Consider the following 15,650-nt stretch of genomic DNA (forward strand, 5'->3'; position numbering starts at 1 on the left):
TGCATAGGCATTCCATTAGTAAATAGCTAGAAATAATTATTCATACCATTCTCTCAAGACACAGTATTTAGATACAGAGTTCCAGGCTTCCCCTAATAGTTGTAGTGACAGCCGCTCAGGGAACTTGAGTTGTTATCCTGAAAGTTGACCACCTATCTGTTGCCTTCCCTATTTTAGAAAGGATACGAAGATGCTGTGGTTAGAAAAATCCAGACAGGGAGGAAATGTAGCTGCTATTTTTTAAAAAAGTTATTGAATATCAGCAAGGGCACTGTGATTTGTAACTTTTTCTAAAGGACCTATGACACACTTTGTAGAGCCAAATTTAGTTGTGAACTATTTTAAAACTATTTTGTGAAGTTAAATAAAAATTTGACTACATATTTGAACTAATTCCTGTTTAAATATTATTGCTGACTAGATACAATAGATTTCCAATTCACTGAGGCTCATGACTTGGTTGTCCTAGTCAGGGCCTGGGAGAATTTGAATTGTCCCACATGTAAATGCAAGTGCCTTCTGTTCATACAAGAAATTCTTTACATCCAAGCAATTATTTTTAACCCTGCCATTCTGATGACGGATAGATTCAACCCAGTAATTGCTTGTCATCTTCTTTTATAGTAAATTATTTGATTATCTTTGCATATTCATAACTTTGTGTGAAGGGGAAGAATTAGCAGAAAGAAAAGCACTTCGGCATTCCACTCCATTGTTGTTTATTGTGCCCTAGTGAAAGCTGGATGTTGATGTAAAACTCCCATCTCCTTTTGTCCACCGACATCTGCCACATAAATTCTTGAATTGCTGTGCAGATGCCACAACTTGTCTTGAAATAATAGAAGGCTGACCTTAGGTTAAGACTGGACTGCTTTTATTGTACGCAGACCAAAGTTCCTTTTGCATTTTAAGTTCCTGCCATTGGCTGATTCAGAATTTGTCATGCAACTCCTATTACAGATATTCAATAGGGTGGTTTGCTCTTAATTGTCTCTTAAAGCTAATGCCTAGAAAGGAACCCTCTGTGTAGGCACTTGAAAGTCAAATCCAGTTTGGTTTGGGAACAATCTCTTATCAAAGTGTGTAAACTTGTATTTCTTTATAGGTGTTGAAGAGACTTGCGCTTCCACCACAGATCCTTTGTCAACAAGTGAACTACCGGACTACTTTGTGTAAGTAGGATAATACTGGAGAAAGGGGATAGAGCGGCAGGGAACAATTTATGCAGTCCTCTTAGTACTGCATAAGCACTTAGTAACCAAGAAAGTTACTAAGTAAAGAGGGGAAAGCTGCCCGGAAATGTTGCTCTGTGTAAGATTTCAAGTAAGGTAAAGGGACCCCTGACTGTTAAGTCCAGTCGCAGAGGACTCTGGGGTTGCGGTGCTCATCTCTATTTACTGGCCGAGGGAGAAGGATCTTGTCTGCAGACAGCTCATATGGTCATATGGCCAGCATGACTAAGCCACTTCTGGCGAACCAGAGCAGCACACGGAAATGCTGTTTACCTTCCCACCGGAGCGGTACCTATTTATATACTTGCACTTTGACGTGCTTTCGAAATTCTAGGTTGGCAGGAGCAGGGACTGAGCAAAGAGAGCTCACCCCGTCGTGGGGATTCGAACCGCCAACCTTCTGATCGGCAAGCCCTAGGCTCTGTAGTTTAGACCACAGCATCACCCATTTCAAGTCTATTTCAAGTAGACTTGTGTTATTGCAGCTCTGCCTTGACTTTCCCTCCGATTCCCACGCTGAAGAGAAAAGTCTCTTAGTTGATATGCCATCTCGAGGAGTGCTTGTGAATAAAGTTCATGTTTACCTCACCTCTGGCCTTTTCATAAGAATAAAATAGGCAAAAGTACCTTTGTTCTTTGGCTAGCTTGTCTGCCATCTTGATTCCTGGTACTGAGATCTGCCCATTCATCCTTCCAGAAAGTGTAATCTGTTAAAAGAGTAACTCTCTTAGATGAGATAGCTGGCTGAATTCAAATTGTTCCCAGACATTTGGAGTCAAATGACTCTCAGCAACCTGAATTTATTTGTTTTGGGTTTTTTGTGTTGTTGGTTTTTTTTTGTATGTTCTGCATCCATTTTGTTCCCTTGGCAGCGGCTGATTATAAACACCATTTTTTCTCCTTTCCCTTTTTGCCGTTTAATTTGGCCATGTGATTTTGTTGACAACTGCACACTGGTATGCCTTGCAATTTTGTGGCACAGATGCAAACAAAATCGCGTGGGTCACCCTTGATAAATGGCATCGAAAGCAAAAGGGAGTGAAAAAGAATAATGGCACACAAAAGCCATTGCAGTCAAGGAAACAAATGGGCATCAGAACAACATGAATGTATGGCTGCATGAATATTCCTGTGGCCTAGCAGGCTACACCTGTTTTGAAAAAGCCATTGCAATGCAGACTGGGTTATGACTGTTTATAATAAAAACAGCAAAACTTCATGTAAAAAATACTATTGTTTTGACTTTTCTCTGCTCCTCTTCCCCAGAATATGTCTGTACTTCAAAATCATTGTTTTTCTAAAATTTGAAATAGATCATGTGGAGTGTGTGTGCTTCTTAGATGAGATAGTGGTGGGGATGTAAAAAACAAAAATATTGTCTAATCAACTAAGCTCACTTATTTTTTTAAAGCATTCCCACCCAGCTGTTCATCTGAAAAGGCTCCCAGGGTGCCTCACAAAGACCAGTGATAAGACAGTCTCTGCCCTCAGGCTTAAAAAGAGACACAAAAGGAAAAGAGATTAGGATGAAGGAAGGGGAGGGGGAGTTGGGCATTAATTCTCAGTTAAGTTTTTCTAATGACCAGCTGAGACAGAAATGGTTCAAGGAGAGGAGGAGCCAAAAGTTGCTCCTCTTCTGCTTCAGTCTCTTTCCTGCAACCTGATGGAATAGCTGCTGTCAGGTGATAGTTGAGGAAGCTGAAACATCTGGTGGAGCTGTCTCCTCAGCAGTGCCAGTGGTGTGGGTCTGCAGCCTGCTTGGGGTGTAAACATTTCTACAACTAGAACTTTGCACTGTTCAGACATAACATCTCTTCTTGGTAGATGTCCAGTTTGCAGCAGTCACAGATTTGGCTATTCACTAATAATTAACTAGTTAGTGCTATTGTAGAAATCCTGCTGAAAAGTAACTATTTTCAAACATCTGGTTGCTGATTTTCAGTATGTCCTGTTTGTAATTGTTTCTTGAGACAAAGAAAGTGAAAAGCACATTTTATTAGTTATTTGAAATGATTTTCCAACACCCCTCTGTGTTGGAAAGAGATTTACTTCTCTTTCTCTAACAAGATTTTTTTTTTAAAAAAAAGAGCCATCGTACTGGGGATTTAAATACATGCAGTAAACCTAATAACCCTTGGTGTAAAAAAAAAAAAAAGAGCAGTGTGTGCTTTTGAATGTTGTGAATCGAAATGCTGACACAACCTTGCCCAGTAGTGCTACTGTACAACAGGGCGGTGAGAGTGCAATGACTCCAATCATGTTCACATGACCCTTGTCCCTGGAATCACGCTGCCTGCACATGTCTATCGCGTATCAGCTGTAACTGGCACGGAGCCCTGTTTTGTTCTACTTGGGCAGCACACACTCCTTTTGTGCAGAAAAATCTGAGACGATGGTGTCTTGCATTCCCGTAGAAACTCATTTGACGGTGTGGCTAGCAATTTCTCTCCCAAAGGCACTGTTTGTTAGCAGTCATGCAGAAAACAGATAAAGGGTTCCAAGGCCAGTGGAATAATGTTTTTTTTAATCTACAGTGCTGCCTATGTACATGGCGTTTTACAAAAAGAGAAAACGGGTCTTTAAGCACCTGCAGTCTAAAAATAGGCACAAGGGAAATAGAGGAAGTGGAGAGTGATGGAGGCAGCAGTAAATGGAAGTAGAATGTACCATTATTTCTCATAAATGTACTTGGGTTTAGTTACAATCGGCTATCAGGACTGGGGGTTGTCCCAGAGTCTTCATAACATGGCAAAAGCGGGTTTTGAGGAAGTACTTGAAGAGAGTAAACAACATGGAGGTGTTCAGGGAGACAGTTTTGGGTAGAAGGGGCAGCAAAGAGTGAAGTTATTTCAGGTAGGAGAAGACCTTCAGATAGTTGAGGAGGGTGGAGCTGGATGAGTAATAGCTACAGTTAAGGTTGTGTCAAGATACAAGAACTGAATATGGAAAGGCAAAGGCCACAGAGGGTTGTGAAGGTACGGATAAGAATCTTGTGCATGATCTAGGAGCAAACAGGAAGCCAGTTTAGGGAATTAAAGAGGGCTGTTGCATGGTCAGAGCAATGAAAAGGTGAATAATGATAAAGTGAAGGGTGTAACGTAGGACAATGCAAGAACAGAAAGGAGACAATCTATAATATTGTTCCTTCTAATTCCCCTAACCCAGCAGAGAGGGAGGCTTGGAGATATGTAGCAATAGGCAACAATTAGGTTGATTGCATAAAATGTATTTCCACTAAAACATCTGTGAGGTGGAAGCTGTATCTTTCCTCCCACACAATCGTAGTTGATACAATACTGTAACTATTTCTTAAGTCTTCGCCACCTGGGCTTTTTATTAACTTCTTTAGTCCACCCAAGTCATGAGATTTTGCCTGATATTTAAAAGATCCTTCAATTGTATTAATTGTAGGAAATATAAACTATAATCAGATTCACAGAAGAATTTTAAAAAACAGCAGTGTTTGATTTTAATATTATTGGTTCCTATGTAAAAATATATGTCATTGTGAACATTTTTTTGAACAAAATAACCAGTAACATGGAGATTGCAGAAACTAAATTTTGACTAGTTAAAAGGTGGTTAGATCACCATGACAGTGAAGGGAGAATTAGGTAATTTATACCTCTTAATAAGTTTTTAAGGGGAAATGAATTATGATAACCTTTTTAAAAAATTACAGTACCATGAATTTTAAATCTTGTTTATTTTATTTCTTTTTTTAAAAAAGAAAATACATAGCTATTATCTCTTATGAACAACGACAAAGTTACAAGGATGACTTCAACGCAGAATATGATGAATATAGAACCTTGCATGCAAGGATGGAGAGTGTTACTAGAAGGTTTATGAAACTAGATGCACAGCGTAAGCTGGTTTCTCCAGGATCAAAAGAATATCAGGTAAAACTTGCTTTCCACCTTCCTCTGATGTTAATGTAGCTTTAACCTTCATCCAAGTATGCCTCATGATTTGGATTAGTATTGTTGGACGCACGTTACATCTGTTCCCCATGGTATGGCCATAATGTTAAGTTCTATAAGAACTTTTGACTGTACCTTGCATGTGCCAAATCCCTCCATGGAGGCTTTATAGAGAAGAACTCTTGGAAAATGTTCCACAATTGTGATCATTCCTGTCCTGCAGACTTGGCAGAGGCTGGTTCTATTTTGTAAACCCCGTCACATCTTTTTATTTTGGGAAGTGATGGATCTTTACTTTCCTTGGCAAGGCTTAAACTAGTATTGGATTATTTTAGGAGAATTATTTACATATCAATCATGAACTGATCCTCAGTGTTTACTCCCATTCTCTGGTTCAAACCAATATAGTGATTAGGGATATAGATTCATCAGTCTTGTGCCTTCAGATTACTTTAAGATAAATGAGAAGCAGTGCTTGCTGCTGAGTCTTAAAACCAATGATTAGTGATGACAAAGGGTTGTGCAAGAGCAGGATGACGCTCATGTTGTGGTAGGATCAACAATATATTTGTATAAACTTGGTTCTTTTGTCCTAGCCTCTAACCCCTGGAGTGTTGCTTAGCACAAACAGAACAGGAGGAGAGGAGACTTCCTAAAGTGTCTAGTCGGAAAGCTCTCTGATGCTAAAAGGCAATGCCCACATTCAGCATGTCTTGGTTTAATAAACTGAGATGAACATTTGCTCACACTGCAAGTGGAAGAGCAAAGGGGCTGTATGCATGCAGTGTAAACCAACCAACCAGAAAGCCGCTAATTAGCCATAGCTTCCTGTTTCTTTTTTGGTCAGTTTTATTGGTTTTCCAAATTTTAGCTTGATTATGAAAATTATACTAATTATTTCCAAATTAATACAATTTTGTTTAAGTGGCTTCCCACATGCCATTCTTGATGCGTCTTTATCATCTACTAATACTGTGTTTCATACTCCTATTTACCTCTGGTTATATTCCATTTTATAAAATTATCACTTAGTCAACTAATGATTTCTGTTCATTGTATTATATTATTTAACTTTTCATATAACATCAAGTGAGGAGCAATATTTCTTTTCTTTTCAGTCCAGATGTGATCTGATAAATCCAGTTGTTGACATTCATTGGTCTTGTGTATCTGCCATTGATGTATTAAACTGCATTCTTTGCTGGCTGGTCACCTCGGTTTAAGAACAGTCCTGTTTACGAACGATTCAGTTTACGAACTCCGCAAAACTAGAAGTAGTGTCCCAGTTTTCAAATTTTACCTCGGTCTAAGAACGGAATCCAAACAGTGGAAGGGCACTGGCGGCAGGAGGCCTCCAGTGGTTTTGGTTTTTGGAATGGTTTTGGTTTAAGAACGGACTTCCAGAACGGATTAAGTTCGTAAACCAAGGTACCATTGTACTGTTGTTCCATTGTGATTGGGGTGGACAGCTGAAATCTCAAGGATGACTCCAATCTTCCTCTGCTCAGTTCCTGTCCCTTCCATCCCATAGTAGGAAGTTCCAAAGGAACTATAGTCTTCTCCTTTCAGTTGGTGAGCTAGATCAACAAGTTCCAGGAACTTGCCATTTTCTTTCTCAGTTTGAAGGCAGGATATTTTTCTCCAAGTATAGCCGACAAGTGGGGACCACCGTCGTGCTCCCATCAGAAGCATCTTCAGAGACCCTGTACCGCTTCACGTATATGTTGCAAAATTCCTCTCACCTTCACTTTTTACTTTTTGGCCCATGTTCTTCCTCTTAAACATAAGTTGTATCTCAACATTGCTTTAAGTTCATAGCCTCCAATGACATCCATCAAAACAACAAGGCTCTCCCACAAATCATAGTTTCCTGTTTCATCCAAACTGGGATACTGTAGCTTCAGTATTCCAGGGATACCAGCTCCAGAACAAGTCAAGACATTAAGCAACAGTTTGAAGTTGGTTTATAGTCTTATTCATATTTTGGCCTAGTAAGCTGAGATATGATTGTCTGAACTGGCTCAGTGACTCTTTGTTACTGACTGTTCTTCTCTATTAGTGAGCAGTTATTTTTCTCTGCAGAGAAGGCGGAAATGAGGGGCTCTACCAAATGGGTTTTCAAACTGGAATACCAAATTCACACCATCCCAATTCTTGAGGGGAGAGTGGGAGCTTTTGGTAAAATGAATGTGTGATCCAGGAATGTGTAAGATGGATGTTCTTACTGTACAGGTGTGGTACAGTGTCTTCAGTCAATCTTAAGGTAATTGTTAATTGCTAGCTGTACTTAGTAACCATAAATTTATCCTTAAACTTGTAGATCCTTCATGATGAAGTTTTACAAGAATATCGGAAGATCAAACAGGTTTGTATAACCTATACTTAATTATTGTGTATGGTGTATGTATAAAACTGTATGCAATGTCAGTTGAATAGGATGAATTAGAGCTCAGAGTTAACATCAAAAAGACCTAATTCCTGTACTCATAGTGGCTTCACTGTATAGGATTCTAGCACTTCTAATTTTACAGTCAAATGGTTTAAAACACATATCTAGGTGACGTGTATTTAAATACTGAAACCATATTGGATCATTGCCTCTTGGATTCTCATTGCATTGGGCTTGCTTTTCAGTCTGGACAAATGCTTCTATTTGTCTGTTTTTAATATGTTTGTGGCAAATGTTTCGTTTTGGCTTCTATGATCAATGTGAATTGTGAATCTTCATATGAGTGAAATACATTTTTGTCCTGCCTTCTATAGCATTCCACTTTCCAACTGAATCCTCTAGCCATAGTGACAGCCAAGGCTTGGTATTGATCCCAGATATTCAGAATTATAAATAGTGCTCTTCGAACAATGAGAATTTTAGAATTGTGACTTAGAAATGAGGCTCTAATTGACCATATGCCTCTTCTTATGTGCTCTCCCTCATTTGCTGCTTAAAACTGAAGGAGTAATTGCAAATATGGTACTGAGCATCTGTATGCCTCATGTGGCTACATCACTTTCTGAGCCTGGGCACATAACTTAGGAAGCCGAGCAGAGCTGGAAAGGGAAGTGACAGTCACTCAGGCCTTGGAAGAACCATCTGTTGAGGATTGGGGAGGAGCCTTCTGCCAGAGAGCCATGAACTGAGAAGGACATCAGCTGGTCCCATTGGCGGAGGTGGAGAGAGGCAGATGAGGGTGGTATAAACCGCCCAACAAGTGTTTTTCACATGAGCAATCCAGATACATTAATGTCTGAATACCACTAAAGTGCAAGAGGCTTCATCTTATCTCGTGTAACTGTGTTCATTGGGCTCCCCCTGCACAGTAGGATTTAGACGTACCTAGTATTCCCTGCATTGTACAGTGTTACCTCGCAAGACGAATGCCTCACAAGACGAAAAACGCGCAAGACGAAAGAGTTTTCCGTTTGAGTCATTCCGCAAGACGAATTTCCCTATGGGCTTGCTTTGCAAGACGAAACGTCTTGCGAGTTCTTGCGAGTTTGTTTCCTTTTTCTTAAAGCCGCTAATAGCCGCTAAGCCGCTAATAGCCGTGCTTCGCAAGACGAAAAAACCGCAAGATGAAGAGACTCGCGGAACGGATTAATTTCGTCTTGCGAGGCACCACTGTACCTCCTGCTTCCAGAATTTTACAGAGTTCCTAAAAATTCTGGGTCAATTCATGTGTGTTAAACCCATGTTAAAACTGAGAGTGACTGCAAGGACCCAGCAGTGTGGAGGAAGTAGTACATGATCTGGTTCAGCCATGGGTCCAAAAGCAATAGCTGTGCCCAATTCTCTTTTGTGCGGTAACCATTTTTTTCAGTTACCACACTGATCAAATTAGTTATGGGAACCCATGGCTGTATTTGTGGACACACACTTTATATGCACTATTTGTGTATTTGTGTCACACACTTTATAAGCACTATGTCTCCAGAAGCACATCCTGGGTCCACATACAGCACTTCACAAATATCTCAGCTGGTCCCACTTTGAAACAAAATGGCACCTGTCCTTTCTACTGCAGTACGATATGCAGCCAGCCTCCACTGTAACCGCAAGGCCACGTTAGTATTGGAACATTGCTTGTTCCTATGTAGCATTAGTTAGATATGCCTTTTGAATACTGTGTATGTCAAGAGTTCTGACTTTCTCAAGATAGCAGTGGCCTCAAATTATGCATAAAAACCAAAAGAAGCTTGGTTGGTCTATATGAAAAATTCTGAAAGCTGCAGTTTAGCAATCCTTTTATTAGGTAAAGGTACCCCTGCCCGTACGGGCCAGTCTTGACAGACTCTAGGGTTGTGCACTCATCTCACTCTAGAGGCCGGGGGCCAGCGCTGTCCGCTGACACTTCCGGGTCACGTGGCCAGCGTGACAAAGCTGCTCTGGCAAACTGGCATCAGAGCAGCACACGGAAACGCTGTTTACCTTCCCGCTATAAAGCGGTACCTATTTATCTACTTGCACTTAAGGGTGCTTTCGAACTGCTAGGTGGGCAGGAGCTGGGACCGAACGACGGGAGCTCACCCCGCCACGGGGATTCGAACCGCGACCATGCGATCGGCAAGTCCTAGGCGCTGAGGTTTTACCCACAGCGCCTCCCGCGTCCTTTTATTAGGACCAACCAAAATGTCACAAAATAGGGAGCAAGCTTTCGCATTCTCCTGAACTGCCCATCAGGGTGGGTGTTCGACAAAGCAGGGAATGAGGACAAGAGAGAACTAAATTAACAAAACAAAATGGCTTGGTGTTGTAGAATAGAATTGTGCAGTTGGAAGGGACCTGAGGGTCATCTAATCAAACCCCCTGTATTGCAGGAATACGCAGTTGTCCCATACGGGGATTGAACTTGCAACCTTGGTGTTATCAGCACCACACTTCAACCAACTGAGCTATCCAGGCATAAGGGAACTCTGTGTTGGGCTGTAAGGTCTCAAGATAAAGATTGAAGACTTCATTTGATTAGTCTCTGCTAGGTGCAGTGAGTCTCAGGTTACACCATGGATTCTCTGAGAAGGACGTACCCGCATTTTTAAAAACATGTGGTAGCTGCCAGATCTGTCACCAGCATTAAGCAAAGCACACAAGTTCTTTGATAGGCAGAGAACAGAACACAGTGAATTACACTATATAATTATTTAAGTTTTGTTAACTATCTGATTAATTATGGAAAATGCCTGGGCATGGGTTGTATAACATACAAAGGACAAAAAAAGGCTAACAAAAAAAACCCTGAAATCAAAAGTTTCCTATATGGAATTTGATTGTCTGAATCTTCAGCCTGTTTTCTATTCCAATTTTGTGACTGAAACATCCCTGACTGATACTACACAGGAGAAGCATGATTATTGTGCAGGACCTCTCAGCATCAGTGCCAACTACCATGGTGTCCTCGTGAACTGTGTATCTGAGATGGGTTTAAGAGCCCAACTTTGTGATGGTTCCTATTCTTTCTGAATTGGTAGGGTTTCAGGAGATGCTTGCGGGGGGTGGGGGCAGATTAGGTTTTGTTTTATCTGTGATTTAAAAAGTAATGAAATGCAAGCATATAAACATTGTTTTGTGTCTTATATACCGCCAGTGTCAGGATGATGAGATATAAATATGCTAAATGTATACTCTGTATATAGTTAGAATTTTACGTTTGTTTCTGTTGCAGTCTAGTCCTAACTACCATGAAGAAAAGTACAGATGTGAATATCTCCACAACAAGCTGGCTCACATTAAGAGACTTATAGGTGAATATGACCAACGGCACGCAGAGTCATGGCACTAGGGCTCTGGACCAGAAGATGTGAATAAACTAAAGATTATTTATTTAAAATTCCATATGACTTGCTCTAAGGTTTAAAAACAAAGTGAAATCTCTAATGCGGGAGTTTCAGCATTAGCAGGCCAAGTTGCTGTTTTTCTTGATGGTGAGGATGTTGCTTCCCTGCATAGTTGAAGCTGCTTTCCCCCCGGTCCCTTTTTATCCTTAACATTTACTCGTTTATCCATGGAAATCATTTTACCATTGGGTACTGGGGATCCAGTCTCTGTAGTTCTGAGGTTGTGCACATTTTTAAAATATATATATATATAAATTGTAGCAGAAGCAGATGCTTTTGGATGAATTACAAGCCTGTTTTCTTCCTGACTTTTTCTTGTTAATGCAAAAACGATTTGCCTTAAATGGTAGAAAGTTTAAAAATTTGCACAATAAAATAAACATTGTTTCTGGAGGGTTCAGGGGTGTGTATGTGTGAATGCCCACATGCACACACCTATCAACAAGAGTAACTTATTTCTGTGATTTCAACCCCCACTGCAATGATTGCCTTACATTGTTTGCTTATGTATCTGAATTGTACTTAATCCATTTCTCCATAAACACTGCTTCCCAGTACATTAAAATGGGAAGCACTACTGTGTCTGAAATAAGTGTGTGTGTATGTCTGCGTGTGTGCATGAGAGAGAGAGAGAGAGAGAGAGAGAGAGAGAGAGGGGAGGGGGGTTGTGTTGCATACACAGTTGGGGGGTAAATCTGCTATATAGGCCAAATGTTCAGGTTGACAACTGACAAGTGTTAATGCAGGGTTTTTTTCCAATAAAACTGCTGCATCTGTTCTGGAAGACAAATATTTCCATTTCAACAATTTCAACGATTTGTCAGCTTTCTTATCCAGGAAAAATTGATACTTTACAAAAAAAAATATTCTATAGTTTTGGGGCAAAATTATAAAATTAACATGTAGGTGACCTATTTATATACTGCTATAAAAGTATTTTTGAAGAGAATATGCAATGAAGCTATTGCCTACATGAAATGTATATTTAAAGATTTTTCTTCCTGTGTGTCAGGAATATAACAAAGATGTATTTAACTATAAAATACTGTGATCATCAAACAGCACAAACTTTCATTTCATGCAGTTAATTGGTTTAATTTAAGTTAAACCGTCACTTTATCATGTGGGAACATAAGTTATTTGGTCACAAAATTGACTTATACTTGTCTTTTCTTTTGTCTTAATATATTTCTTTCAAAAGTGCTGCCAATTGAAAAGGGAAGCATTATGTTTACAAGTCTGATTTTATTTTATTTTTTGGAATGTTTGCCAAAATTTTGGTAGTATCTTTAATAAACTTGTCTCCAGCATCAACTCAGTTGCTGTGTGTTGCTGTACAGAACAACAGAACATGGTACATTTCATGCAAATACTGTAAGCGTTATACACATATAACTCTGAAATTCTGGACTCAGATTTTAAAGACAAAAAATAATATCTGGAACATTTTTCACAAGAAACTATGTACACAGCCCATTATTTTAGCCACAAAGCATAAATTTTCACAGCTTTTTAGTGTAGTCATTTTAACATATTACGACTTACTACAGTCAAACTTCCTTCTCAGGAGTACTTTTTTGGTGTATTGGCTTTCAAGGCTTAGTGGACTGATGCAGAAATTTCTGAATTGCATTTGGCAACATTCATTTTTATGTTCATGTTATTTGCATAGAGGACCCAACAGTAATATCAAACTTGGTTTTTGACCAGTTGTCATATGTAGTTTTGTTACTCACGAGACTTGAGTGGGAAATCTCAATCTGCTGCAAGTGCATGGACATCAGTCTGAGTGGCAGAGAAGCTTTGGTTTGTAACCTAACTCAACCATGGCCTTGGGCAAATCACTTCCTCCATCTCATTTCCTCCCTGTAAAACCAGAATGATGGTTACTTAGCTCAAAGTGGTGATACAGCTAATCGGCAGAGAGATTGTAAAGCACTAATGCTGCATTTGTAATACATCATAATGCAAAATAAATCCACCCATGAAGTTGCATGCACTTCATGATTTTATAAGTTTGTTTACAAGTAGCTGAAGAGTGATTATTTCTCTAAGGTTCCATCATTACATGCCTTGAAAGCTGACAACTACTTTAAATGAACTGTAATTTGAGAATTGCTGTAGCAGTATAGCTAAGTGATTTACGAACAAAAAGTTCTAAGTTCAAATTTCAGTGCACCCATGAACCCACAGCATGGCCTTAGACAAGATACACCATCTGGCCCAGTGCATTATATTTAATATACATTTAAGTGTTAATTGAATGTACTTTTTACATCTCATTGCCATTGAACCCCCATCTTACATTTTCCCTCTTTCCACCCTCCTTGTGTATACATTGACAGGATTTCTCAAAGCCTGTTGGACATAATGCATAATGACCAGAGAATGGACAAAATTCAGTTGATATATACATATTTTCCAAGGCCAGTTGGAGACTACATATATTGTCTGGGAAATGTGCACAATTCCTTCTTTGTGGGTGGATTATGTGCACTTTTTCCATGAGGCCTGGGAAATGTCCAGTTGTTCCACACACTAACCTCTCAATCAACATTCTCCTTAACATAATATTTCTGCAAACAAAATTCATTTCCCGCAGCTGGACAAAGTGAACTTTAGACTTCAAATGTATATGATCTTGTTATCATTTAAGTGCTGCTTTTGCTTCAGAAGATTAACATGGCAACTGCTCTGGAAACAGAGTATTATAAATTGTTATGTTAAGGGTCACATATATTGACAGTGCCAAATTAATAATAGTGTTACAAAGCTGTGGCCAGGAACCAAAATGGCAGTCAATGAGATAACATCAATAGTGTAATTCTCTTGCAAAAATTTTAAATTTTTAAATTTTAAATACAGCACATAATGTCCTTATGACCTCCCAGTAGATCAGGGGTGCAGGTAAGACTCACATTCAACATGGGGACTTCCACACTCTATACACTGAAAGCACATGGTTTCCCCCAAAGAATCCCGTGCTCTCTTGATTTTTTTAAGGGTGTTGGGAATTTTAGTTCTGTGTAGGGTAAACTATAGTTCCCAGGATTCTTTTGGGGAAGCCGTGTGCTTTCAGGGTATGGTATGCATATGACCTAAGACAGGAGCAACAGGAACTGTATTATCTAGTAGGTGAGGGCTGTTTCTATTACTAAATGAGTTACAGTAAAAAAAAAAAAAGGCATGTCCAAAGTAGTATTTAGCATACACGTATGTCTGTCTACAGTTAAAACATTCTTCCTGACAATCTATGGTGAACTCGTCAGTTCCTTTAACTAGATCAGGCATAGGCAAACTCGGCCCTCCAGATGTTTTGGGACTACAACTCTCATCATCCCTAGCTAACGGGACCAGTGGTCAGGGATGATAGGAGTTGTAGTCCCAAAACATCTGGAGGGCCAAGTTTGCCTATGCCTGAACTAGATGGTTTGTGCAGTTTCTCTCACTAACACTACTAATCAAAATTTAGAAATATGAGTTATAGGGCAGTAACTGGATATTTTCAAGTGTCTTGCCTATGAAACTGCTTTACTCTTAACTGAAATGCCCTTTAAAAAACAACCAACCAGGCGGCTTTTTGTTTTGTAATGGAAACATTACAAACATTTTTCAATCGGATCTGTTAACGTTGAAAACAGGGACTTCAGAGACTATGGGTTCTGTGGAAGGGTTTAATATAATAAACCAAGGTAAGAACAAAAGGCAGGATTTGTATCATGGACCTATGTCCGGTTGAATTAAATCGAGAGGCAGATCAAAACAAAAAACCTTTGGACATGACCTCCGAAGATCTCTGCACAGAACAGAACATGCTGCAAATAGACACAGTATGTACTGGCCGGCTTAAGACTGCTTCCTGCAGCATTTAAGGTCTCCCATCGGTCCTGCTGGGAAGATGATTATCCAGAATGTGGCACCTTTTAACTTAATATGTGTTGAGCTAGCATCTTGGCCAAATGTCAACGTGGCAAGGCCTTGTACATCTGGAGATCCTTCCTTTAGAACGAGGCCTGAATGAATTTTAATGAGTCCTCATGGCTAATAGTCTATACAAACAAGCATTGTTCTCATCCTTTCCCCACCCTCTTGGCTAAGCAGACCAGCTTGCCGGATCAGGCCAATGGCCCATCTAGTCCAGCATCCTGTTTCCAACCAGATGTCTGTGGTAAACCAACAAGGGCATTAAACATACATTAAAGGTACATGGCGTCCCCAGCAAAGAATCCTGGGAATCCTAATTTACCCCTCCCAGAACTACAATTCCCAGCAGTCTTAGCAAACTACACTTCCCAATATTCAGTGGGGTGGGGAGCAATGTGCTTTCAATGGACCTTAACATCTTAAGTCTTGCACTGTAAATATGAAAGACTACTGGAACATCATTTATACTGTATTTTATGCTTTTTTTGTTGTTGCATCAATTAAGTGTTTTAAATTTGTTGTTAGCTGCCCTAAGCCCAGTTTTCTGAACCGGGAAGGGGGAGTAAAAATAAAAATTAATAATAATAATAATAATAATAATAATAATAATAATAATAATAATAATAATAATAATAATAATAATAATTTATTATTTATACCCTACCCATCTGGCTGAGTTTCCCCAGCCACTCTGGGCGGCTTCCAATCGAGTGTTAAAAACAATACAGCATTAAATATTTAA

At 39.6% G+C, this 15,650-nt stretch overlaps 1 protein-coding gene across 1 annotated transcript in view; it reads left to right on the forward strand.

The window, feature by feature from the left end:
• ELL2 (elongation factor for RNA polymerase II 2) overlaps positions 1–12,298 on the forward strand; it is a 38,771-nt gene extending 26,473 nt beyond the window's left edge. The window contains exons 9-12 of the mRNA XM_081213346.1: positions 1,106–1,172; positions 4,963–5,134; positions 7,476–7,520; positions 10,813–12,298. Of these exons, the coding sequence (XP_081069472.1) occupies positions 1,106–1,172; positions 4,963–5,134; positions 7,476–7,520; positions 10,813–10,929 (401 nt within the window). The 3' untranslated portion in view covers positions 10,930–12,298. The remainder of the gene's footprint in view (positions 1–1,105; positions 1,173–4,962; positions 5,135–7,475; positions 7,521–10,812) is intronic.
• Positions 12,299–15,650: the final 3,352 nt, after the last annotated feature.

This window comes from Podarcis bocagei (assembly GCF_964188305.1).
Source record: "Podarcis bocagei genome assembly, chromosome: 11".
Lineage (NCBI taxonomy): Eukaryota > Metazoa > Chordata > Lepidosauria > Squamata > Lacertidae > Podarcis > Podarcis bocagei.